This window comes from Mucor mucedo, assembly GCF_025094135.1.
Source record: "Mucor mucedo strain NRRL 3635 chromosome Unknown EV154scaffold_11, whole genome shotgun sequence".
Taxonomy (NCBI): domain Eukaryota; kingdom Fungi; phylum Mucoromycota; class Mucoromycetes; order Mucorales; family Mucoraceae; genus Mucor; species Mucor mucedo.
Genome location: NW_026252295.1, coordinates 34,380 through 60,617, shown reverse-complemented (window position 1 = coordinate 60,617; position 26,238 = coordinate 34,380). Strand labels below are relative to the sequence as shown.

General features: G+C 37.7%; 7 protein-coding genes across 7 annotated transcripts; 5 read left to right on the top strand and 2 right to left on the bottom strand.

The window, feature by feature from the left end:
• Positions 1-112: 112 nt before the first annotated feature.
• Positions 113-7,200, top strand: EV154DRAFT_457800 (uncharacterized protein). The gene is made up of 6 exons (XM_051597422.1): positions 113-826; positions 899-1,276; positions 1,331-2,738; positions 2,851-4,860; positions 4,935-6,823; positions 6,884-7,200. Exons 1-6 carry the CDS (start codon positions 145-147, stop codon positions 7,159-7,161), a joined length of 6,645 nt encoding a protein of 2,214 aa, XP_051461707.1. The 5' UTR covers positions 113-144; the 3' UTR covers positions 7,162-7,200.
• Positions 7,201-7,249: 49 nt separating this feature from the next.
• Positions 7,250-8,929, bottom strand: EV154DRAFT_436622 (P-loop containing nucleoside triphosphate hydrolase protein). Its single transcript, XM_051596828.1, has 3 exons — positions 8,781-8,929; positions 8,486-8,703; positions 7,250-8,423 (listed from the first exon to the last, which is right to left on the bottom strand). The coding sequence occupies exons 1-3, from the start codon at positions 8,871-8,873 to the stop codon at positions 7,307-7,309; spliced, it is 1,428 nt and encodes a 475-aa protein (XP_051461706.1). The 5' UTR covers positions 8,874-8,929; the 3' UTR covers positions 7,250-7,306.
• Positions 8,930-11,272: 2,343 nt separating this feature from the next.
• Positions 11,273-12,359, top strand: EV154DRAFT_541996 (U3-containing 90S pre-ribosomal complex subunit-domain containing protein). The gene is made up of 2 exons (XM_051604499.1): positions 11,273-11,828; positions 11,892-12,359. Exons 1-2 carry the CDS (start codon positions 11,323-11,325, stop codon positions 12,208-12,210), a joined length of 825 nt encoding a protein of 274 aa, XP_051461705.1. The 5' UTR covers positions 11,273-11,322; the 3' UTR covers positions 12,211-12,359.
• Positions 12,360-13,760: 1,401 nt separating this feature from the next.
• On the top strand, positions 13,761-15,458 carry EV154DRAFT_536144 (uncharacterized protein; the record flags this gene model as incomplete). The annotated part of the gene is made up of 4 exons (XM_051604116.1): positions 13,761-13,814; positions 13,883-14,621; positions 14,686-14,901; positions 14,977-15,458. 4 exons carry the CDS (start codon positions 13,761-13,763, stop codon positions 15,456-15,458), a joined length of 1,491 nt encoding a protein of 496 aa, XP_051461704.1.
• A 113-nt stretch (positions 15,459-15,571) lies between these two features.
• EV154DRAFT_495525 (uncharacterized protein) lies at positions 15,572-19,298 on the bottom strand. Its single transcript, XM_051600046.1, has 3 exons — positions 18,536-19,298; positions 17,596-18,463; positions 15,572-17,531 (listed from the first exon to the last, which is right to left on the bottom strand). Exons 1-3 carry the CDS (start codon positions 19,155-19,157, stop codon positions 15,722-15,724), a joined length of 3,300 nt encoding a protein of 1,099 aa, XP_051461703.1. The 5' UTR covers positions 19,158-19,298; the 3' UTR covers positions 15,572-15,721.
• An 819-nt stretch (positions 19,299-20,117) lies between these two features.
• On the top strand, positions 20,118-20,835 carry EV154DRAFT_495522 (uncharacterized protein). Its single transcript, XM_051600045.1, has one exon. It carries the CDS (start codon positions 20,209-20,211, stop codon positions 20,521-20,523), a length of 315 nt encoding a protein of 104 aa, XP_051461702.1. The 5' UTR covers positions 20,118-20,208; the 3' UTR covers positions 20,524-20,835.
• Positions 20,836-24,644: 3,809 nt separating this feature from the next.
• Positions 24,645-25,687, top strand: EV154DRAFT_495520 (uncharacterized protein; the record flags this gene model as incomplete). The annotated part of the gene is made up of 1 exon (XM_051600044.1): positions 24,645-25,687. A coding segment is annotated over exon 1 (503 nt), but the record flags the coding sequence as incomplete, so codon positions are not given.
• Positions 25,688-26,238: the final 551 nt, after the last annotated feature.

Here is a 26,238-nt window from a genome sequence, read left to right as displayed (position 1 = left end):
CAAAATAGTTCGAACCAATTAGAAGCAATGAAGCGTGACGCAAACTATTTCTATATTTTTTTTTTCTTGTCGCTTTGGCCTTATTTTTTGATTATTATTTTTTTTATTTTATGTACTTCTTTCTTTCTTTCTTTCAATGAAAAGATGGAACCAGTAACATCCTCTCGGACCGACGACGTCACCATGATAGAAAGTAGTTTTGTCAAACCTTTTTCCAAATCAACTCATAACCGTTCTAACCCCGCGTTTGTTACTGTCAGTCCTATTACCACTTGTGCCGAAATAACTAAAATAGAAAGAGCACAGCAAAAGAGACCCCAAAGTCGCTCCTCCATGTCGTCGATCGAGGATACTATTCCTTCACAATTACCTCCATCAAATGACAAGAAAAAAATGATTTTTCAAAATAATAGCAGTGACGAATATGCTTCCAGTCCTGGTAGTGAATCCGACGTCTTTTCAAGAAACCCTTTACGCTATCATAGTCCACCCGCTGGAAGTGGTGGTAAATTCATGAAAAAAACAAACAGAACAAGTTGGACTCCATCTGAGTCGACTCCCTCAACACCTATTAGTTTACCGGAGACCATCAAATTGACAAGAAGCAGAAAGAGTTCCGTTATCGCCATCGATAAAAGGCTGGACGATAAGTCTGGCTCCATATTCAAATTACGTGAAAATAGATTGCCTTCCTCGCCCAAAATATTCGATGAAGATACCAGAATTCATCATCGAAACTCTTCCATATCTTCCATTTTGACTGATAACATTAGCATCCTTTCTTCTGAAGATTACGATTCGTCCAATGATAATGATTCAATCAAATGTAACAAAAAAAACATCTGTTTATCTCTATGCATTCAGCATACTCACATATATATATATTTTTGTTATCTAGTCAATCATAAGCAGCAGAGACGCAAGTCTACATCTGGAAGTATTTTAAAAAATACCTCTACAGATGCTTTACCCGAATACTTGTATAAGCAATCCATTCAGAATTTCACAAAGCGTCAGTTATCAACCACAACAGCGGCGATTGACGCAGATAAAGACGTGATAGCGATGACACTTGACGAAGAAAGAAATACTGCTCATTTCCCTTTATCCGATGATATCAGCCAAAGTTATCAATCTCCAGTGTACCCAGCCGTATTCTTGAACGATATGGATAACAATGATCTAGAGGAAGACGATCATCATTTTCATACAAACACTTCAGTCTATGAAGCTGAAGAAACGGACTATTTCAGTTTATGTCGATATCCTTGTCAAGGTAAGACACTAAAATACATGTTTATAAAAACGTGTTTTAATCATCTTTTTATAGAATCGAAAAGTGTGCCTATTAGACGTAAGCCATTATCTCTGCCTATAGACAACTCGTACGCCAGCCGATTAAAAGAATCACGTTCAACCAAAATGAGAAAATGGTCACTTTACCATGACTCTGTTCCAAAATGGATAAATTGGATGGATGAATCAGACGTGGTTGATCCTAAAATTACTCATTGGTGGAACTCTATCCAACCACCACAAGAAGACTGCTTTAATGCACAACGTCTGTCGCTTGATTTACATGATTCTCAATACCAGTTCCCTCTTCATAAACAGGACTATCAGTCTGATGAGGAATCACTATCGGATTGCGTTACACCAGCTGCAGTGCTTCCAGTGTTAAAATCAACCCCTACTAGATCAACATTCCGTTCCTCTTTTCCGCCAGCTAATGCTCCTTCAGTTGCTGTTACAGGCAATATTGGTTATAGATTCAATAATCCTAACAAAAATCCATTTTCCCATTTCGGCGATAATTACGACTCATTTACTTCCCCTCGTGAAAAACCTAAAAACAATGGTGCGAATTGCCCACGACACACAATCAAATCAAGATTACAATGGGCTAAAGATGCGTGTAATTTAGAGCTACGCGAAATCATTGATGGATTAAATGAATATGTTGAAAAAGATTTGCTTTATTTTGAAACGCCAGATGATATATTGAATCACGAGTCTGAGGAGGATCAATATAAACAAGACTTTCCTGTATACGACTTACAACATGATACTAGTTTATTGGATTGGGATGACAAGGACTTAAAACCCATCCAAGATATTGTTACAATGATATCCGAAGATGATGATATAACCACACCTTTTATACTCACACTACAAAACCTGATCTGTTTAGCACAGAGTGTTCTAGATACAGATCTAGAAGTATTTTTAGAAAACCCAGGTATTGGTGCTGATACAGTTTCAAATATCCAATCTGTGGGCGGTAATTGGGAGTATTATAAGGAATGGCCATGCAAAAAATGGTATGTCCGACTTGTGCTTGGCGTTGCGGCGTTTAATCGAGTTGTAGAATGGTGGCAAGCCGAACGAAAATATTGGGCTACCCCTTCTTCCATCATTACCCCAACCACAAATTCAGCCAGTACAACTACCACTGTTACTCCCTTATTTAAACCTCTCAAAGTAACTTCTGACTTACCTGATCAATTTAACTTGGGCGCTATGATGATGAATGATCCTATTGATGAGTCTCGTACTACACGAGTGCCACGAACACGAGATAACAGTGTCATGTCAACTTTTATGCAAAATGACAATGAAGAAGCATGCCAGTTTCAAGAGGAAGCGGAAATCGGTCAAAGCAGCACCATTGTCATGGAATTATCTCTCAAACCATCCCTTGTTCAGTACTTAAGTCCTGTTTGGCACGATGTGATAGGGTATGCATCACTAGCTAAATTCTTCAGCTTTTTTTTTTTTTTTTTTTTTTTTTTTTTCATTAATATCATTTACACATGTCTTACCTCTTCTTGTTTACATTATATAATATAGTACTAGACCTCAATCCATGATCGGTCTTAATATATCTGAATTGCTTGTACATGAAAATAAACAAGTATTTTCTCAGGCAACCGACGAAATGCTTGCAGATAATTTAAAAACTATCGAAGTGACTTTTGGTGTAATTACAGATGATGTCAAGACACCTTTTGAATTGGAAGGCAAGGGCATGCTAATGTACAACAGAGTCACAGGATATCCCAGTCATACCATGTGGGTGTTGAAACCGTCCGTAAGAAGGTGGCCCATTAGCACTACAGAAATCGCAAGTGATACAATCATCATTGATGATACTGCACCGAACACAGAAACACATCCTTTGTTTAATAGTCCTAATTTGCCAATATCTTCAACTATTAGAAATATTCAGGCCTCTGCCATGCGAAGAGCTGTTTCACAAGGTGGTGTTCCGGTTGCTAACAGCCTAGATGCTACCACACATTTACTTACCATCGCTCCTGCACTTTGTAATATATGTGAAAGATGGGTTGTTGCTGCCTTCTTTGAGCAACATTCTGAATTATGCGTCGAAATTCATCGTGCTGAAATGGATGTGAGTACTTGCAATGATAGTCTATCAGAATTGAAGCATTATGTACAAGGCTTGTACGATATTACCACGTATGAAGTCCAAAAATTGGAAACTAATCCACAAGCTACAATTCTTGAAGAGGAAGATGATCTCACCAGTATCAATAGTGATGATGACTCAATTTTTGGAGAAGGTTTGCCTTTGGAAAAAGATCACGTACTCCCTTTGGAGAAAAGAAGATCTGAACTCGAAAAATATACAACCATGTTGGATATTATGAATGTAGCATTGTCTATCGCTACACCAGGCAGTCCAGATGATGAAGCTGATTTAAAAGAGACACCCGATCGACTCAATTGCTCTCATACGAAGCAGTCAGCCGTCTCTAAATCTAAAATTGTTCAAATTCTCTACTGGAGAGCCCCATTGGCAGACGATGCAGATACTGAATCACTGATCAATAACATCGAATTCATTACTAAAGCTAAGGTTGATGCTGTCAATCGAATGCAGGATTGTTTGGATTACAATGAGCGTATTCGAAACAACTTTCAACATAACGTCATTGGTGACAATGAATGGTCTGAATTTGTACCAGAAAAAGTCGAGGCTGCTGTTGTTCCTACCGATGTTAAGGCCACTAGCAACTCAGTTGAGGTAGAAAAAGTGAAAACTCCCATGTTAGAGTCCGAGAAAAGCTCCTTGGAAGAAAATAGTGAGATCAAAAAACAGAACCTCTTTGAAAAGATCAAGGACTGGAAAATCAGTGCAAGACGCAGTGGTAATGGTTCACGTTCCAAACGTGCGAGACGTAAAAATGGAGCTTCAATTCCTCCACCTGTTTCTACCGTACCTACTGTGTCTACAACACCTTCTACTGCACCTCGTATTATTGAAATGGAAACTATTGATACACCTGCAGCATCACCAAGATTTCCAGCAAATACGAACCCGCAGCCACCACAGCCAAGAAAAAGTAGTCTCACTGGAAGAATACAATCATCTGGTAGTAGCACGCCTTCTCTTGGCAAATCTCCATTATCTCCATTACCTGCACCCATCATGTCAGCACGGCCTGTTCCGCCTAGTATCAAAGACTTTGATATTATTAAGCCAATCAGTAAAGGTGCATTTGGTTCTGTTTTCCTTGCCAAAAAAAGAGTGACAGGCGATTATTATGCCATTAAGTTTTTAAAGAAGTCAGACATGATTGCCAAGAACCAAGTGACAAATGTCAAGGCTGAAAGAATGATTTTAATGACTCAGACGGATAGTCCTTATGTAACAAAACTATATTACACTTTTCAGTCCAAGGATTATCTATATTTAGTACTAGAGTATTTAAATGGCGGTGATTGTTCTTCCTTGATCAAAGCGCTTGGCAATTTGCCCTGTGATTGGGCTCGTAATTATCTTGCAGAAGTTACTTTAGGCTTATCTTATCTTCATAATAAGCACATTATCCACCGGTAAGACGAAAGGAGATATTTATACAACAGGTTATGATTTTTGGAACTAAAATTTTTTTTTAAATATATGGTAGAGATCTTAAGCCTGATAATTTATTAATTGATCAAAATGGTCATTTAAAATTGACCGATTTTGGATTATCAAGAATTGGATTTTTAGACCGTAGAGTCCGTGACGAGCTCAGCAGTGATCCATTTTCATTGTTACCTACATCACCTGCACCTTCTCGATCTGGCACGCCACCTCAATCCCCGTTAGTACCTGCAGCCTTATCCAACGGAAAGTTCTATAAACATTCATATTTTAGTCTACTCTTTGACCGAGACAGAAATAGACGAGGGTCTATGACTAGTTCTACATCGGGTGGTGATATACCTATTAATGAACCTTTGGTGGGTGGTAGCAGCAGTAGTGTGCCAGCTTTACCATCTCACATTCATGAAGAGCTTAATACCAGCGCTACGACAAAGCCTCATAGACAACGCACGAGTTCGGGTTTATTACCTTCGGGATTAACAACGCCTGCTTTTGTTCATGCATCTGTACCCGAAAGTAATGAGGACAGCGGGATGATGCGACAGGAACAAGCGGTAGGTACACCGGATTACCTTGCTCCTGAAAGTATTTTAGGCACAGGCCAGGACTCGATGGTAGATTGGTGGGCTCTAGGCGTCATTTGTTATGAATTCTTGTACGGATATCCACCGTTTCATGCAGAGACACCTGATAAGGTCTTTGAGAATATTTTATCCAGAAATATTGACTGGCATAAAGATGAAATGAATTTACCAGATGAAGCCTATGATTTTATGGAAAGACTATTGACCTTGGATCCCGAGAAACGTCTTGGTCGCAATGGGCCTGAAGAAGTGCGACAACATGCTTTCTTTAAAGATTTAGATTGGGATAAGTTATTAACAGAATCCCCTTCTTTTGTCCCACAACCCATGGGTAAAGAAGATACAGATTATTTTGATACACGTGGTGCAACCATGATGGAAGAAGATAGTATTCAAAACCTGGTGATGGAAGAGATCAAGCGTGCAAAAGCCATTATTAACGAGCAAAATCCGGATAAAATTTCACTTATTGATTCAGAAGATTTTCAAACCTCGGATGATGCAGATTTTGGAACGTTTGTTTACAAGAATTTGCCTGTTTTAGAAAAAGCCAATGAAGATGCCATCAAGAAAATCCGTCATGAACGTATTGTAGCCAATACCTCCTCCTCGTCTGTAATTTCGTCCTCCACTTCATCAGACAGAGCTTCTTTGCATCGCTCACTGCCTGCAATTTCCAGAAGAAAAAGAAGTTCTATTGCGGATACTTTTAGTTCAAGGAGTTCCGTGACCAATATTATCCCATCACATGCCTCTTCGCCTCCTCCTCCTCTTCCTCCTGTTTCTACGTCTTTACCCTGTACTCCACCGCGTGCATTATCGCCCTCTTGTTCAACCACACCTACTGCGTCTACTCAATACCGTCGCTCTATCGATGCAATCAATCACCCTTTGAGCCATATTGATAGGCTTCGGAAAGAAGATGATGCACCTCAACGTGTTCGGTCTGTTTCCTCGCCCGGTAATCGTGTAGCAGTTTTATCCACATCAGTAGGATCTTCTTCTGCCTTTTCTAATTATACCAGTAGTAGCAGCAATAGTAGCAGTAGTTCAAGTGCACAGAATCCAGGATTAATCCCTCTTCCACTTCAAATGCATGCACATCCTCTTGATATTGAAAGAGCGGATGATTTAAGCTCTTCTTCCCGATCCGGTGTTGACAGAGTGCTGAATTGTTTAATTGCAGATGATAACCCGATCAGTTGCAAAATATTGGAAACCATTTTGAATTTGTTACAGTGTCGGTGTGTGATTGTTCGAAATGGTGCCCAAGCACTTCGGTGCGCTATCAGTGATAAAGTCCAATTCGATTTAATCTTTATGGATATTCGCATGCCTATTAGTAAGTCATTTCTTTTTTTTTTAAAAAAAATAATAATAATCATACTTATAAAAATTGTAGTTGATGGACAAGCAGCAGCACGCATGATTCGGTCCACTAATAATATCAATAAGAATACAACCATGGTAGCAGTAACAGCGTACGAATGCAATAATCAATCTGAAGGTATTTTTGACATGACATTGAGCAAACCAGTGACAAAAGAAGTTGTGCTGCAATGTATTCGAAAACTAGGCGATTGCAATTTACCCACTAGTCTTTGGACATCCTCATCTGTGTCTCCGCAGATTATATCCCCTTCATTAAACATCAAACCGCATCCAGAATCTCTATTGTAATATTTCATTTCCCTCCCTCCCTCCTCCCCCCCCCCTCCCACCGCCACTTACGCTTATAATTTTTTTACAGCTAAAAATATAAACATCCATTTATATCCCCCATAATACTATACAAATTCTATTTTTTTTATTAATGTCAAAATTATTATTGGCGTCTCTTGTTGCCTCCTTTATTATTGTTGTTGGTATTTCCACCTTTCTTGTTATCTCCCTTATATTTTCTCTTTGCTTGAGCACCAGTTCTTTCTTCCTTATCGAGATCATCGTCATCGTCATCGTCCTTGCGAGATCCACGCTTGGACTTTTTACCGTTATCAGTCTCTCTTAATTCGATTGTGGCGATACGTTGAGCTTCATCAACACGTTCCTGTAACATCATCACTTCATCCTTTTCAACGGGGAACACATCTAACTTGTGATCCAAATCCTTTTCGATACGTTGAATTAATTCGACATCATACTGGGTGACAAAGGTAACGGACTTTCCGGATCGACCTGCTCTTGCAGTACGGCCGACACGATGGATATAATCTTTGGATGATTGAGGCACATCGTAATTAATTACGACATCGACCATGGGAATATCGATACCTCTACTTGCAACATCGGTGGCAACCAAGATATTACGTGTACCGGCCTTAAATTTATTAAGGGCACCCAAACGCTTAGCTTGAGGCAATTGACCATGAAGAGGCACAGCTCCAAAACCAAGATTTCTCAACATGATGGCAATCTTTTGAGTATCGTGACATGTACGTGTGAAAATAATTGTAGAATTGCCGGCAAGCTCATTCAAAAGATAGACCATGTAACAATCCTTATGCTTGAGAGGGAAGAAGAGATAGTATTGTAAAAGTGTCTTGACAGTAGAATATTTGCTGGCAACTTCCACCTTGACAGGCTTGTTTAAACTGGCTCTTTGAAGCTTTGCAACCTTGGTCGTCATAGTAGCAGAGAACAAGAATGTGTTACGCTCACGAGGAATCACCTTGAGAATCTGATCAATCTTGGGTCCAAAATCCATATCTAATAAACGATCTGCTTCATCCATAACAAGGTACTTCAAACTCTTTAAACTGAAACCTTTGGTGTTTTCTAAATGATCTTGAAGACGACCGGGTGTACACACAAGGATATGAGGACGCTTGGAAAGTGCAATGGATTGAGACATCATATCCATGCCACCCACAATAACTGCTGAACGAACGCCAATCACTGTACCGAGGGACTCAAAAGTTTCTGCGATTTGGTAAGCCAATTCTCTAAAGATACCTTGTTTTAATAATCCAGTTTCAATTAGTTCATATTAGTTTATCTATTTTACCTGGTAGGAGCCAAGACACAAGCATAGAATGCTTGAGGGTTATCCCAAAGTCTTTGAATAATGGGGATAGCAAAAGCTGCGGTTTTACCAGAACCTGTCTGGGCAAGACCAATAATATCACGACCTTCAATAGCCCAAGGAATGGACTCCTTTTGAATCTCGGTAGGATGTGTGAACTTCATTTTTTCAATAGCTTCACATAATTGAGGAGAGACACCCTACATGTTAATGGTTAGATCTAAATTATATGGACCTCACTTTTTCTTTTTCTTTTTATTCAATAAAAAATGCTTACAAGATCAGCAAAGGTAGTCTCTTCCAATGTCTTCTTGGAAAGTAATTCCATGTCAACAGCGGGCTTCGCTTCTTTATCTACAGTGGTGGACATTGCTCTAAAAATAAGTTACAAGGGAAAAGAAACTGTTGGAAATATGCCTTTTTTCTATTCTCTACATGAATTAAATGCCAGTTACCAGACATGAACGCCACTTTTTACTCTAGGATTCACAGTCACTGTGACTTCTCTCTTATTACCTAATGTTCAAACAGGCAAAAGATAGATTTGTTCTTGTCAGTAAGGAAAAATAACCTCAAAGCATTAATTGGTAGCTAATTAAAATCAAAAAGGTGATCTAAGAACCTCTCCAGTAGTTTAAATTAAGGGTTTTATTAAGAGGGCTTTTAAATCAATAATTAAAGATATTCTTAGGAAACAGCCTAGTCGGAAGGCTTGATGAATGATGTATTAGGCTTAAGATAATCGAGATATTGATATTGCGCTAGATTAAAAAGGGGCAATTATCATTATATAACAATTGTGATAATGAGCATCAGACTTTTAGTTTTCAACTTGGTTTTATTATATATTAAGAATATTTCTGAAGTGATTTTAGACGATATAATATGTAAATAAGACGGATAAATGTAAATCGATAAGAATACAGTGAGAGATGAGAAGGTAATATAGTTTTAAGATCCAAAACAGTAAAGGGTTTACGACGGGTTTATGTAAGAAGGTGTAGTGATTGTACATATAATTACAATGGACAACAAACAGAAATAAAAAGCGGAGAAAATACTAATTAATAAGTATCAATTACAAGATAAATCCCAAATCTAGGTGAGGTCTAGACATTTCCAATTATTAATGGCCAGTTTCCGTTGATACTTAGCTCTTTTGTATGTGATAAATTGTCCAAAGTCGATACTTGGAATAGATGTATTCATTCGTAGCGTTCCTATTTGTTTTGATAAAATGATTTCTATAGAATACTCGATCACCTTTAAATAATTGCTGTGTACTTTTCATCATACACCAGGCCCGACTATTTATAGCTTCGTAAGTCAATGTCTAATATACTTCAAGAAAGACCGAAAAAAAAAATGCTGTTCATTCATTGCAAAGTTTGATACATTGAAAAAAAAAAAGTCCTAGAAAGGAGTGCATATCTAGCTCTTTATTCAATAACTGATTTCCATGACCTTCTGCCATCACCATTCACCATGGGAACGTGAAGAATGAGAATAATCTTCCTATGACCAAAGACGATACCGCTGCATCGACAATAAGAATATCGATATAAAGTAATAGAAGAAGAAAAAAAAAGCCGTTGATTTTAGGACCGAATGTTCAAAATTGGTGTCCTAAATGTTTTCTGAAATGGATCAATTTTTTTTTTTTTTTTGTGGCAACCTATTTTCTTCAGCTGTAAAATTTTGAATTAAAACATATAAGTATACGTTATTTAAGTCTCTTTATATGTCTAATGAAAAGACACTCATTTTACCTGCTTCTTCAATGTCTCAAAGCATTATTTGCTAGTCTCTTTAGTTTTATCTACAGTCCGACACAAAGCATGCAATCCATTCTTTTTTCTGTCACTGACATCGCTTGCACCACTAGCACCGGTGAAAAGATAAACGTAAAAGCAATTGCTATGTATGCAGCATCCAACATAAGAACCTCAAGGCATCTCTTTACATTTTGTGTATTCAAGGTCGTTTGTAAGACACAGAAAGAAGAAAAAACTGGCCAAACGTACTGTGATCATGACGAGCGATGACTATATATCCTCTTGATTCCTTTTGTACTAATAGAATTTACATTCTCTTGGTTTTTTGTCTTTGTCTAGAGTCCTTCACAAGCAAGTACGCCTATTTTTGAAATCCTAGACCATGTCGTTTTGAGGGAATTCCGCTATATTTACAGTGACAGTAGCTGCTGCATTTATATTAAAAGTTATCCAGATCAAAGGAAATGTACAACGATTTTTTCACGATTTCTAGCCTTCAAGCTTCTGCCGAAAATCCCTCATTATAATTGTAGTGAAATGTGTATTCTTCAAATAGATAAAAAGCAAGCAGGTCATGTTTGCATATATGTCATTTTTTAAAAAAAAAGCACAGACCTCAAAGCAAAAACCGGCGGGGAATGCCACTGAGAGTTGCAATATGAATTGCAATGCAAATTGACGTCATGGACCATTTTTAGCTTAATGCCTGAGAATGAATTATGTTACTGACAAAAATGATACGTGTGGCATACGCAATTGAGCATTGTTTAAATCATTGAGAACTAAGTCATAATCAGCTAGAACCTTTCTACAAACATCTTGTGTATCGATTTCATTGTGCATATTATGAAATCGCTTGAAAGGTTATTCTTTTAAGAAACCCCGCTTTGATCATGCACATATTACATAAGCAACAGTGCACTTTTTTTTACTGTGGCTTATCAAAAGTTTTTTCTAAATCTGACATATGCCAGAATTTTCAACTAATTTTTCTCTCTCTCTTTATTTTTGCATAGTTTTTATTATTATTATTTATAAAACAACATGGCTGAAGTTGAAACGAAAAAGAAGCAAGTCTCTGCTGATGACTTTGAAGATGATTTCCAAGAGGAGGAAGCCGTTTTCTCTGATAACGAACCTGCGATCGAGGATGAGGAAACACCTGCTGTAAAGCGTAAAGCACCGGAATCTGAGGAACCTGTCAAAAAGAAGAAGAAGCAACAAAAGAAGAAGAAGATCTCGAACAATCCTTTCGATACGATTAATATTTGGGACGAAACACCTGAAATTCAAGCTGCTTATTTAGAGGATCGCCAAAAGATTGCTTTACCCAAGTTGTCTGCTGTTGAATTAGAAGAACAACAGTTACCTGAATCAGCTCTTGTCAATAACGAAAACTTTAAACAAGAACACGTCTTAGATGCTTTACCCAATTTCATCAAGTTTGGTGTTGCAGGTCACAAGAAATTAGGAAAGAAACCTACTGTGCTTGCAAGCCCTGTTGCTTTAATCATTACACACTCCGCTGTTCGTGCAGTTGATCTTGGCCGGTAAGCAGTTGCGATAGAAGAAGAAAAGGGAAAGGCAATGGGAACTAAATTGTGTTTTTATAGTGCATTGAAAGAATTCAGTGAAACTGCCAAGGTTGCCAAGTTATTCGCTAAACATTTCAAGATTGAAGATCAAGTTTACTTTTTAGAGCATGAAGCTATTCATATGGGTATCGGAACACCCAACCGTCTTCAAGCACTTGTTGAAGGAGGACATTTGAAGTTGGATCAATTGGAATTGGTGGTGATTGATACCGAGAGAAACCCCAAAAAGTTTAATATCTTTGATATCCAAGAGGTTCGAACTGATCTTTTCAAATTTCTCGGCACTTATATCTCTCCTTTGATGAAGGAAGGTAAAGCAAAGATTGGCTTATTCTAGAAAAGCAACCCTTGCATTCTCTCTCTTTCTCTCTTAAATATTATCACACTTGTACACAGTTTATCCCCATTTTATTATTAAAGCAAAAAGCATTTATCCTTTCTCTTTTAAAGTCGCGGTAGATGAATGTGTTGATGGGAGAGGCTGTGTGACGGGAATTTTATTTAACCAAGTACCGTGGCATTGTATCATTGACACGTTTTTTCTTTCTGTTTATTTCCTTACATCATGACGGGCAAACAACCCAGAATTTTAAAATCTTGTGTGTTACCATAGAAAAGTCAATTCAAAAAATGACAATACGAAATAATGGGAGTGTATTTACTCGCATGCTCCCACACACATGCCTCCTCTAAATAATGCACGGTAAGGAAAACATAAAGTAAACACGCATAAGATTAAATTAACTTTTTTGAACTGTAAACAAAATCAAAATATTCGGATATTCAAAATAGCCTTTTAGAAATTATATAAAATGAAAAACACTTGAAAGCTTTTTTAGTATCTCTTTTTTTTTTTTTAATTTTTTTTTCTCTATATCTCACCACTACGTCATAAAGACTCAAACTTTATACTACAATAAAAAAAAAAAAAAAAAAAAAAAATGTCGGACAAAAATTCAACGTTTTCTTCTCATTTCTTCCATCGACCAAGAAGTAATTCCAATAGTGATTCCTTCTACTCTAGCACCTTACTCAAACGAAGATTTTCAGCCACTAAAATGTTAGCGAAAGCAAAGGATTCTACAAAATCTTTAGTTCATGATGTTTTGGAAAAGAGACATAGTCTTGACTCCAAACGCTCGATAGGGGACACCCACAACAATAATGTACCCTCCTTGGATAGTTCAGCCTCTCTCAACTCGGTTGAAAAACTAAGAATGCCATCAAGCGTATCCCACCACCATGATCAATTCATTGACGACTCACACAGTGACACTCTATCTTCTCGAAAAAAGCATTACAGTCTACCTATCCGAAGACCCTTCACAATCAAAAAGGGAAACAATAGCATAGATTCCTCTCTATCCTCATTTTCTTCCTCATCTACTAAATCACCTACGAACGCCGATGAATCGGAGTGCGCAAGTGAACAACCTCCTTTGAACGCAGCTGCGGCTGCTGAAGCTGATGTGCTTTCTGGAACTGGCAGGCCCGGGAGTTTTGCCACTGCCTGCGATCTCCGATTGGCCAACGAAAAGAAAAATGAAGAATTTCACGCGCTTTTCAAGAGCGTACAAGAAAACGACATGTTAATTCAAGGTAAACAACACCAACAAAAAAGTTTATATCATGAAAAACAAGCAATTCATCAATCAATTTTATCTTTATTATCATAGATTACAAGTGTGCACTTCAGAAAGATATTCTTTTACAAGGACACCTCTTTATATCTGAACATCATGTTTGTTTCAAATCAAATATCTTTGGTTGGGTCACCAATGTAAATATTTCTACTTGTCACTTTTTTTTTTTTAGTCTGATAACTTAACTCGTCTTATATTTTAGTTGGTAATTAACTTTGAAGAAATCATTGGTGTTGAAAAGAAAATGACGGCAAGAATTATTCCCAACGGAATTACTATATCCACAAGCACTTCCAGGGTAAGCAGATTGATTTATACATAAACAGAGAAAATATCGCTAAACGGCTCCTAACACAATAAATCTAGCACACATTTGCCTCCTTTCTTTCGCGTGATCTAGCGTATGACCAAATTGTGAAAATCTGGGACCTTCGTAAAAAAATCAATTCTGTGATACCAATACCTCTACCTATTGACGACGACGACGACAACGGAACGGAGGATGATGATTCATTGTACGAGGAAGGAGATACCGAAGAAGATGAGGAGGATATATCATCTGCCGATTCTGCTGTCGTTCTAAAGACACCAAAAGCGGAATCAAATAAGCCGCCTTCCGCCTCACCCTCTCCTTCCCCTCCCGCTGCCTCTTCATCAAATTCAGCCGCTGCTGCTGCTGCTGCTGACGCTAATCAAACACCGGAGAAATCGGCTAGACTTTCTCCTACGATCGCCAAACAACGTCCCAGATCAGTTTCAGATTCCAATTATAAGCCAAGATCAACAGCATCAGCAACATCAACAACTGCTGTCACGATACCCGAACCAAAAGTCTCTCCCTTACGTCAACAGACGGTGATGACACCCACCATTAAAAAGACAAGGGTTTGTCCTTGTACTGTCAATGGAGAACAGTATCCTCATATTGCCCTCAATGAAACTTATAAGGGATCTGTTCAAGCCATGTTTCGTTTATTGTTTGATAGTAATTTCTTTCCAGGATTTCTTGAACGGTATGAGAATTTCGAACATGTTCAATCAAGTGCATGGAAGCATGGAAAACGCCAGGTTATTGGTCAACGACGTATCAAGAGTTCTACCACAGGTAATATACATTGTCTTTACTAAATATTTGGTTCTCATGTTATTTTTTTTTTTTTTTGAATTAGGCACACGCGTTGTGAAAACATTATTCGAAGAACGTAGAATTCATCGAAAAATACCTTACTATACTTGTATCACTGCTAAAAAATCAATGCCAGATATGCCGATGGGTGCTGTGTACTCGATTCAATCACGAACCTGTATCACTCGCGTGAGTAAAGACAAGGTCCATGTCCTGGTTACATTTCAAGTCGTCTTTTCCAAAACCGGCCTTGTCAGTTGTAAGTCTTTCCATCTTCTATTCCTCTATCACATTCAACTAAACAATTTTTTTTATATATATATATATATATCAGCTATCATTGAAAAAAACGCAGCCGATGATCAATTAAGACTCTACAGTCATTTAAATTCAATTTTAAACAAACCTGAATTAATCAAGGAATTGGTCAATGATCAACAACTTTTACAAGATTTAAATTTGGCCAATCGTCCCAACAGCAACAGCAACAGCAGCAAGAGCAGGTCATCGACGAAAAAGTATGCAGGTCAAGGATGGATTTCGTATGCTATGGATTGGGTCGGATCCACTCGTTTAATCGGGTTTGTTTATTTTGGTTTCTTTCTGGTGTTAGTGACCCATTGTTTATTAGCTTTACGTTTGAAGCGTATCACCAATACACTCGATTTAGTACAGCAACAGAAACATCTTACAACCCACACTGACTCTCAATGGATTGATAATAAAATGAACCGCGTCAATCAACACTTGAATCAGTTAAAGGAAGAAGTACAGGATTATCATCAAAGAATTCAAAAGCTTCACAATGTACAATAAAATATCCCCACCATACCTCAGCTTTATATAATAACTTGTACATACAAAACATCCTTTTCATACATTTGCAATAATAATAATAAAAAACTATCACTATCTATGACTTGCTTTCATTTTATGTGTGTATAAACAAAAAAAAAGGTTTATTAAGTGACAACAAAGGAAAAATAGGAAATTATAAATAAATAATAAAGAAACGAGGGTTTGGGTAAATAACTATTGACAAGGGAAGGGTGGGGGTAAGGGGGGGTTATACATTTTGGTTATGAAATACCACGAAGGATTTCAAGTGCTTTTTCTGAACGACGCAATAATACATGATTATCATCTGGATCATCAGAATCATATTGTTCGTCTTCAGAACAATCACAAGCAGAATCAATTTCATCAATCTGACTCGATACAAAGGCACCCAATCGACTTAGACGCTCTACGATAGCTTGATTTGTTCGAAGACCATCCAGTGAATGACGTTTTATCATACGACGTAAATTCAGACTGGCATGACGCACCTGTTCCGTCATACTGTTTTCCCATGCATCACGTTGTGCATCGGCCAACACAGGTGCTAATCGCCATGCAGAGATCCAAGCCTCTAAACCAGTAACGGCAGTAACGAATTCTGCTAGAGCCAGCACAGAACTTTCAAGATCCTCTTGGTCGTCGTGTTGAAGGCATTTGGATCCATTCTTGGTCATTAATTTCTTGATGGAAGTTTTTATCTGTTCTGCTTTCCAAAGTTCTTGCACACCTTGACGTTGTTGTTCAGCACCTTTTTTCAGCAAGGTAGCACCAACAAGGGTATGTATCATGCTTTTCTTGGTTAATTCGTCTAACCTGTTCATGCGATCCTTATGGCCAACCAAATCCCGACTATCGCCACCACCAATAAATTCGCGTGAAACCAATGAACGTGGCACTTTTTGAACAAGTGTCTTGATCAATTTGTTGGCTGTTTCTGTATCACTCTTCCATAAGGCTTCGACCGTACCGCCCACGGCTGCTAACCAATGAGCTAATCGATGGTAATCATCCACCTTTTCATTTACATCTTGTGGGTCTGTGATGTCTAGTAACTGAGCAAACGCCGTCTCATTGAAATCAGATTCGACCTGACTTGTTGTCAAGGGTTTAGCAGTAACAGATATAATCAGTCGACCAAACTGGGTTTGTAAATTATCCAACAAATGTAACGTAGACAAGATACCGACAGGTAATAAAACAGGCGCTGTCATAGAGAGCGAAAGACCAGATGTTTCTGCTTTACCAAAATGTTCCAGCTGTTGATTCATTACCTCCAAGGTTTCGTTCCATGCACGCGACTTTAACATGACTTCCATACGATCTTCACCGTTATCTTCATGACAATCGAAAATAAGGGCACGCATCAAGGGATCATCTTCCAGTCCGGATTCATACATGGAGAGTCGCCAAAAGTAACGTGAGAGCATCTCAGAAAGTCCGTGATGAGGAATCACAAGCGCCATTTGCATAGCAGCTGTAGCATAGACACGAGAACGGGATTGTTCCACGTATTCATTTTCATCATCTTCCATTAGTTCAATCAAGTTGAGCATGTGAAGGCAAGAGTAGAGCATAGAACACCGAGTCACTTGAGGGTTTCCACCAAGACATTCGACTTCATTCAACTTTATCCATTTACATACTTGTACCCATTGTTCTTGTGGGGTCAAATTTTGGTCGTCGTACAGAATTTCATAACCAAGCCAATGCCGAGATACAAAACGTACGATTTCTTTACCCAACACATAAAAGAAACCAAAGGCGTTATAGTGTTTTTGGGGAAGAATGGTGTTTGAATAGGTATGTTGTTCATTCTCTAATGATTTGACAAGAATGGTATAGATTTGCATGCATTTTTGATCGCCCGGAGTAAGTGGAGTCAGATGAGACGCAATATTGCCGTTCAAGGAAGATCGAGAGTCCGCTCTCGTACGTGATTTCTTATTGACTTTCTTCACCTTGATAAAACTGAACGAAAACCAGAATTTTAACATGGGAAACATCAATTGGACAAGGCAGATGGCAAACACAGTGGTTCTGAATGCAGACCTAAATGGATGAGTGATTAATACAAAAAAAAAGTAATAATTAAAATATGCTTTGTAAGACTTACCATCCATCGGAGAGAGGAAAGAGAGAGCCGAGGTAGGAAGTGGGTGAGCTGCTATTGGAATAACCTAATTCTTCTGCTGTACGAGAGATATGATTATGACTTTCAAATTGTTCTTTGGATGTAGGACCTGCAGACAGAGGCGATGCTGAAAAAAAACTGATGGCCATAAATAAGGCCATAAAAACACGATTTGTCATGGATGTACCAGCAGCAGCAGGAGGAGGAGGAGTAGGAATAACGATTTTTGGAGAGTGATAAAGTTTTTGTCGAATGGGTACGGGTGTAGATAATTCACAAGAACCTGAAGAAGTACCAGATTCATCTGCATCATGTCTTGACCGTTTTTTACTATTCGCTTGTTCTTTTCTTTGTCGGTGTTTTTCCACAGCTTGATCTTGAAGTTCTTGTCGCTTGATTTCTTGTTCTCGGTGTGTCTTTTGCACTCGGTATCTACCAAGAATATCATGTCCGCCAGGTAATTGACTTAATAAATGCTGCAAATTCTCATTTTCAAGACGTAAATCATCACTCGTGCGTTTCAAATGTAAGATATATTCAGTGGCTTTACGCAAGATGGTAGCCTTGTTTAATTTGGTAGCAATGGCAACACCATCAATGTAGTCTTCACAATCTTCTTCATCATCCTCGTCGTCTTCTTGATGATGATGGGATCGTTTGGTGTTTGATTTTACTCTGGCATGTAAAAGCGCAGGTACCGCATTCTTTAATTCGGTGATACGATCATTGATATTATTACGATAGCGACGTTCAATGGCATTATGGGCCTTCTTCTTTTTTTGTTGGGGTACAAAAGGTGGTGGGTTTGTTGTGATCGACGGTGATTTTTGGTGCGCGGGTTTATCAGTACCTAAAAATGGGGAAGGAGGGGATTCAATTTATAAAGTGATCAATAATATAAAAAAAAAGAAATGTAATTTACCTGTATAGGGTTGTATGGGTAAAAGCTTATTTGGAGGTTGTTGAACACGAAAATTGTTAGGCGCAGTAAATAAATCAATTTTGGGTGAATGTGTTGGGGTTTCAGAAGGTGTTTGATAAGCAGATATGGGAGATGAATGTTGTTGATAGAGACTAGGTGAATGATCCAATGTATCTGAATCATGAAACATGGAGTCTGGGCTTCCAAATGGTGATGGGTGATGAAGCGATGGACTCACACTAGCTGTAGTCTCAGCGGACAATGTTGTCTGTTTCGAATTGGGCTCCTGAGTTGGCCAAAGATAAGTGCTATTTTGACGCATTTGAGTAGACGGTAAGCCGGTATTGGAAACCAAATCAACAAGCTCTGTATTTATCATGGGTGATTGTGCATTGGTGTATCGCGGATCATTATTAAGTTGTCTATTGTTATTATAAAAAAAGTTGGGATCAGGAGGCATGTAGTTTTCAAAGTCTTTCCAGGCTTCGATTTCTTGTTCCATGGCTATTAACGCTTGTTGCTGTAACTCTTCATCAAATTGAGATAATGATTGGTATGATTCAGACTGTTCTTCATTCTTTGCTGTGTTCGTATTGGGTGGAGGTCTTGAAAATGCCTCCATCGTATAAATTGTGTTATCTATTAGTTTGTTATTTAAAGAAAAAACAAGAAGAAAAAAAAAGAAAGTTTTTTTTTTTTTTTACACAAAAGATCTTTACCACTTCGGGGTGGAATCTTTGTGGGCTGATTTTATTTCAGAAATCAACAAAAAAAAAAAAAAGGCAGGTCTTGCTGAGTTGAAATTAAAAGAGTGGGTTGAATTATCAGTCTATTTCACAGTGAGCTATTTATTATTTATTTGTAATGTAAATATAATGACCTTTTTCAGTAAAAATGAAATAAAACTCATAGAACAGTTCTAAGTCTATTTATACCCTTTGGATTTTAAAAGAGATTTTTTTTTTTTTATTCTACGAAAAAAGCTTATTTTTATGAACCGACAATTTAATTTAACTTTTTCAATGAAACAAAAACCACCTTGTTCTTTTACATGCCTATAAAAACCGGATTTTTTTTTTTTTTTTTTTCTGTTTGTTTGTATTTTCAGATTAAATCGCACGTTTTCTTTTCCCAGATTTTCAGGAACCCTTCTCTGTTCCCCCCACTCTACTATTTATTACTAACTGTGGTCATAAAAGTGGTTAATAATAGGGGTTATTCTTTCCGGCTAATTTTAGGCTTTCGGTTTATCCATGGGCCAAATATTACGGAAGGCCAATTTTTTTTTTTTTAGCATTTGTCCGCATTGGTGTTTCTCCCCTTTAGTTCACTACACTGCCTACAATATTTAATTAGCCTACAGACTACTGGTGAATAAGAACCCTCGTGACGCTTAGTTTTTTTTTTTAGTTGTCACCATTGTTTAACTAGCACCGCTCCCTCGTCAAAATGTATACAACAAGGACGTACACTGACTTTAGCTTAGGTAACAACTTCTTTCTTGTTACTGTCCGTCGTCTTTCTTGTCCATGACAATGACCTTGAGAGATGTTGTTATTCTTGATGCAGGAACTTGCTAACGTCTACATTCAAAGACCCAAGACAGAAGCGACTCCACAAGTATAACAAAGACACAATACTGGACTGTGAATCCATCGAGCTCTACCCTTCTCATGAAGGGGGTAATGTCTTTGAAAAATAAAAAGGCCCTCACACAAAAAAAGCAGGTTCATTTCTTTGTGTCACCAACCAAAATATTGAATTCTGCCGATCTCACCTCGTCTTTTATCATCCATGGCATTTGTATAATATTGATGTCTGTATCAGTAAAATCTACAAGCAAATACCTATTAATACAAAACAGTTGGATCTTTTGCTATACAATAGTAAAATGTCTAGTGCATTTCGACCTCCATCTTTTTATTTTTTTAAAAAAAAATGGAACGTTCCACACGTGTCTTCCGTTTGGTTTAACACCAGCTGCATGATTGAATATGAGTTTCTAAAATTTGATATTGGCACCACCATAGTTAGCGTATATGACAACTTTTTTTGTTTTTGGATTTATTGACGAAAAGGTTAAAAATGCCACTACTTCCATTGATGTTCCAAGTATTTCCAGTTGACGATCCCTTATTTATTTATTTTTTAAAAAATAATCGTCATATGGATCCATATCGTCTTCTGATATTGTTGTCGTTATTCCAAAGTAACAAGAGCTTGTGTTTAATAAAACTACTACATATTAGGGAAGTTTTTTTTTATTATTATTTGAAAAGACGGTACCTTATTTAAAAATAGATAAGTGCTAATTGTTACGAAGCTTTGTTTGGTTACTTTTTTTTTTTTTTTTTTTTTTTTTTTTCGTATAAATGCTTAAGGAATTGAGCACGAGTCAGGATTCTTTATCTGTTTCCTTACTTATAATTATGTTAGATTTTCTGCAACCCTTATAAGTCTTACCTTTCAATTGATTGATTATTGAGGATATAACGCTATATCCCCGCAACACAAATATTGAATCACACCTATAAACATTCCCTTAACAACGGTTGATTTACTATGATTCATAACCATTTATTAAATCTTTTCTTAGGGAGAATTCTAAATATTTCTCTGAATCTCGTAAATCATCTATTTCAATCAATAACAAAATGCTATGAGTATTCTCAATATCTAAATATTAGGTTAGTTTAAGATATGAGTGGCCATGTCACAGACAGCTCCAGAATCAGTTTATTTTATCAATTATACGTGTAAAAGTTTATCATCATCATTGGATAAACTATGATTGCTACCTGAGATCATCATGAGTTCACATAAAACTTGCTATTATAAGGATTTTCAAGGATTAAATAGGCCGCATATATGAATCTGTCGACGCATACCCTTTACAAATTGCAGAAGAATAGTCGCACATAATCTTGGTCGTCTACTAATGAATTACTATGTCACACCGTATTAAAAATTATGGAGAGGCATCATGTGCCTGTCTTCTAAGTCAAATAAAACTGTCAAGTTTCCTAACTGTTATGGATATGAGCTTTGTTCCTGACATTAATGTTTATTGAACAGCGCCGTTTTAATATCTCGGGTATCTCTATTTTGTTTTTTCATGCAAATCAATAATATGTGTAAGATTTAAAGTGAACAATAGGAAAGTCTTTTCAATGTTAAGCTCTAAATTTTTTGACAATACCCATTACTGCTTGTCTTTGACATTTAAAACTAGTTCCTGACATCGTGTTAATTTTTTTTTTTTTTTTTTTTGACTCAAAAATCTTCAAGCTGACTTCTGAGCAAGTAGGACAATGCAATCAACCGAATTTGATTTTAACCGGAGCGTATTAAAATGAAATGAACAAAAGTATATTCATAGCATACACGGCAACGACTGACATACAAGCAACACTGGTTTTGAATGATTGGTAGGGGACACCTGATTTTTCTTGAGAAATACGTGCAACATATTAATTCTTTATGCCTTTTTTCAGCATTGATCAGTAAAGAAGTTTTGCAATTAAGAATTTGTCTATTACCTTTTAGATTATTGGTGACTTCCAATATAAGCATATGATTATGGTCTCAAAATAAAATTAGCTACTGCTACTTGCATCAGAATGATAGCTGTTGAGCGTTAATTTGATACAGAATGATTAGTACACCAATATTTTATGTTGGACGATAGGGTATTAACTTATGTGGCGCTACGAATCTATCTATACTAATTTTCGAAATGTATTTTTAAATGATGTATGATAGACAATATTAAGCGATATACGGGGAGGTATGATCCATCCATAAAAGTAAACAAATGTTTAATTACTATTACATATCTCGTGCCATGCGCTTTTAAAAAAAAACGCCTAGTACAAACACTACACTAATCTTCTCCGCTGTTTTTTCATCAGTTTTTTTAAAAAACAACTTATACTGTTGTGACTCATGTAGCATTTTATTTCATGGAACGATTTACTGCTATTCACCCCCGCCCAACTCGGTACATTTGAGGAATCCTTCCATTATAACACTACCCCGTTATCTTAATCTGTTAGACTTTTAATTTTCATGTCATCAAGCAGCCAATATCGGTTCTTTACTCAACGAGAAATACCCTTTCTAGCCTCGTGGGGGTAGGATTAAGCCTCGATCTAGTCATTTTTGTTTTCGATCATAGTTTTGGGATATAAGCATACAAGGACCAATCCAATAACCAATGAATAGACATATCAGCTTGATCAATTATCTCAGCTTTTATTACGGTTGTTTACAAAATAGAGTCATTTCATTTCCGTTCAATTCTTCCAACTATAATAATAATCAGCTGTAGTCACTCTTTTCGTTTAAATCTTGTGCGTTTAAGAGAACATCAAAAGCGAAATATGCCTTACCTGGAAAATCCACTAATACACAACCGTTTGGCTGATATGTAATTTCTTCTTCTTGACCACTCGCCATTGCTGAACTTACACCCGCTTTTTATCAAAATCATCATTTGGTCTGTCTTACTGGTTTTTGCGAATAAAGTGGTCTGGCGATGTCGTCCTAATGTTTGAGAGTACCTCCTCCTAGAAATGTATGGTCCACTTTTGTATCAGTGAATGAGCGTTTTTGTCAGATGAGGTTCAGATTCAAGGGTCAAGGACGATGTTAGATTCCAGTCTTGGATCTTTGTTAAAGGATCCTTCTTTTCGTGAGATGCACCGCCTTGTTCAGTACGAAGTAATTACTCCTGAACTTGGTTATGTTAGTCGTTCATGCAAAGAGGTCTCTGTTTTGTTATTCGGCTCCCTTTAAAATTGCAATAGTCCTGAAGTCTTTTGTCAAGGCTTAATCAGTACCCTTTAAAAAATAGTAAGACTAGAGCCAATTTTACCTTACATCGGGTTTTCTACTTGGAACCTTTTATTGTAAATACTGAAAGTAACCGATGCGTCAACTCAAGACTCGAGCAAAAAAAAAAGAAAAAGAAAAGAAGCAGAAGTAAGGTACTAAATAACCAAATGGCGCAAGGCTTTCTTTTACAGCATTCAGCATAAACCTGTCACATTTGTTTGTTTAAGGTCTGCAAGTGTACTCAGCTTTATACCCAATTTAATTGCGTTAACCCACGCCATAGAAACAAGATCACTTTCAAGAAGTGATTAGCGATTACTCAGGTTGTCTGCCGGCTTGAACGTTCAGCTGGGATACAAATCAACTAAAATGTAGCATCAGAACGAAAGAAAAATGGGGTTGCTGATCCCATTTTTTTGCAGGCTTAACAGGACCTCCGACCGCATAGTTTTTGACCTACGCTAGTTACGTTTCGGTAAAACTGCGTGGTTCCCGGAGGACCCATCAGTCAATAGCTATGGTATCGCTATGGTAGCATTCCATTTGATTTATGCAAATAACCATAACGGCTTGTGATAAATAGTGAAAGAAATACATGTCCCCTAAATGATGATTTCTCTGTCAGTAAATATATTCTATCGATAAATGTCATTCACTTGATTGCAGGAGTAACTGCACAACATTTCGTTTTAATAAATTCAAAACGACTCATGTTCTGGAATTTTCGTTAAATTGAACCTTAAAGGTATCATTGATAACAGCATAAGCATAATTTTGATCTCCTCCATTTTATTTGGGGTTGTGATTTGTGGTGACTTCTTTTTTGGCATTTTTTCTTGTTTGTTGTCTTCTCTCATGTACCTTCTTGTACCACTTGCCATACCAGAAATATATATACAGTAAATCATTACTTATCCCCTTTTATTTTGCCCATCATTATTCTCTTTTTTTCTTATTATTTTACTTTTCAACTTAACTCAAATCAAGAAGCTACTATTATTTCATCCCATTTTTACCAACATACATTTCACCGCAAAATCCCAGAGACGGCCAATTTTTGGCAAATAGTTGTCGTGAAACGTCGATGTCATCGGTTCACTCATCGGTGTTATAATATTCACACAACCATTATGACTAACATTATACAATGTGATAATATGACTAACAATTCTTCACCATGACATTCAGACTGTAACAACTAGAAAACTCAATTACTATAAATATAACCCACTATTTTCTCTTAATAAACATTATCTTATTCTTATCTCAAAAAGTCTAGTTCCTGTTTATTGTAATAAATATAATTCCCTTATATTTATTATATCTCTTAAACTCTAAGCCTCACTTCCGGCACTCTATTCGACTACCGACTTCATACTTATTTTATGGTGGAGTAGCTGCTCTCTTCCTGCGCCGCTGCCTATATCTAACTATCTAACTATCTCTGATCTCTAACTCTCTGTATTTACCTTATACATCGCTCTCTCAGTCCCCATATGACTACTCCTATTCCTACTCCTACTCCTGTTCCTGCAGATCCGCTTGCAGCCAATCAAGACGTCCATGCATTCGCATCCATGATGGCCGAACAACGTGTCAATAATACTGCACTTGTTCCTCCTTTCCAACCCGGCCAAGATATTACTGCTTGGATCAAACAATTCCATCTGGCTGCTAAAGCTCTTGGTATGAACAATGAAGGAAGCCGCAACATGCAATTGTTGAAATATTTACCTCAAGAAGCCACCGACTGGTTGTTACGCGTTGCCAACTTGACTAGCGCTAAGGATGTTCGTTCTAAGCTTGAAAGTGTCTATGGTATCGACCCTCTGCTACAAAAGACATTGTGCCGTCGAAAACTTGAAGCTCTTAAACAAGGTACCCGCCGCGTAGCTGAATACCGCATGAACTTTGAAACCATTGTTGAGGACTTCCCTGAATCTCACACTTTACCGGATGATGTCTTAAGACATATTTTTTTTGCCAATCTTCGAGTTGAACTCCGTAACGCGTTGATGTCTATAATTGCTCCGGAAGATACTTGGAAGACTCTGGCTACTGCAGCTGCTATTCGTGAATCTGTCCTACATCTTGGTAACGATCATTTTCTCGGAGCTCCACATTTCACCGCTCCTGCTGAAACTGGCCCTTCGGAACCCACGCCTATGGATATCGATGCCATCCAACATCAACGCAGTACCAACCAGGGTAAAGATCAAGACCCAATGCGTCGTTGGGCTGAAGATGGTCAACCTATTTGTGGCCATTGCAACGCTATTGGTCATTTAACCAAGAAATGCCGATCCCAAAGTAACAATCGCGGTAGTAACTCTGGTCGTAATCAATGGAAGCCTAAACAAGTTCATGGCATTGACTCATCGTCTCCATCCACTCCTGCTCCACTACCCACTGACAGTACGTGTTCGACAGTACGCTATGTAAGCTCCATTGACATGCCCAACTACGCTGTTATACCCATTGATGATGATCCGGTATACACCTTCCCTGGTGTCCATAGTATTTCGATTGCTACATCGTCCTCAGCTGCTACACCTCGAGTTACAGTTCGTTTCGGTAGCATTACTGCAGCCGCCCTGATTGACACTGGTGCATCTGTAACGGTAATGCGTTTATCTCTTGCTGAATCACTTAACTTACAATATGATGAACGGTACAAGATTTCTTTTACCACGGCCAACAACCAGCCGAATCAATCCCTCGGTGTCGCTAAGGTTTCCTGTCTGATAGGTGAACTGGCGGTTGTGCTCACTTGTCATATTGTACATGAGTTAGCTCATGAAGTAATTATCGGATACCCGGATTTGAAGGCTCTTCGTGCTGTGATCGATACCGCTTCCAACGAAGTC

Coding starts and splice junctions, on each gene's coding strand:
- EV154DRAFT_457800 (XM_051597422.1), top strand. CDS start 145: ATGGAACCAGTAACATCCTCTCGGACCGACGACGTCACCATGATAGAA. Junction 827..898: donor TGATAATGATTCAATCAAAT/GTAACAAAAAAA, acceptor TTTGTTATCTAG/TCAATCATAAGCAGCAGAGA. Junction 1,277..1,330: donor ATGTCGATATCCTTGTCAAG/GTAAGACACTAA, acceptor ATCTTTTTATAG/AATCGAAAAGTGTGCCTATT.
- EV154DRAFT_495522 (XM_051600045.1), top strand. CDS start 20,209: ATGAAGGGGGTAATGTCTTTGAAAAATAAAAAGGCCCTCACACAAAAA.
- EV154DRAFT_436622 (XM_051596828.1), bottom strand. CDS start 8,873: ATGTCCACCACTGTAGATAAAGAAGCGAAGCCCGCTGTTGACATGGAA. Junction 8,704..8,780: donor AGACTACCTTTGCTGATCTT/GTAAGCATTTTT, acceptor ATTAACATGTAG/GGTGTCTCTCCTCAATTATG. Junction 8,424..8,485: donor TGTGTCTTGGCTCCTACCAG/GTAAAATAGATA, acceptor AGGTATCTTTAG/AGAATTGGCTTACCAAATCG.
- EV154DRAFT_541996 (XM_051604499.1), top strand. CDS start 11,323: ATGGCTGAAGTTGAAACGAAAAAGAAGCAAGTCTCTGCTGATGACTTT. Junction 11,829..11,891: donor CGTGCAGTTGATCTTGGCCG/GTAAGCAGTTGC, acceptor GTGTTTTTATAG/TGCATTGAAAGAATTCAGTG.
- EV154DRAFT_495525 (XM_051600046.1), bottom strand. CDS start 19,157: ATGGAGGCATTTTCAAGACCTCCACCCAATACGAACACAGCAAAGAAT. Junction 18,464..18,535: donor ACCCATACAACCCTATACAG/GTAAATTACATT, acceptor CCCCATTTTTAG/GTACTGATAAACCCGCGCAC. Junction 17,532..17,595: donor TTTCCTCTCTCCGATGGATG/GTAAGTCTTACA, acceptor TCATCCATTTAG/GTCTGCATTCAGAACCACTG.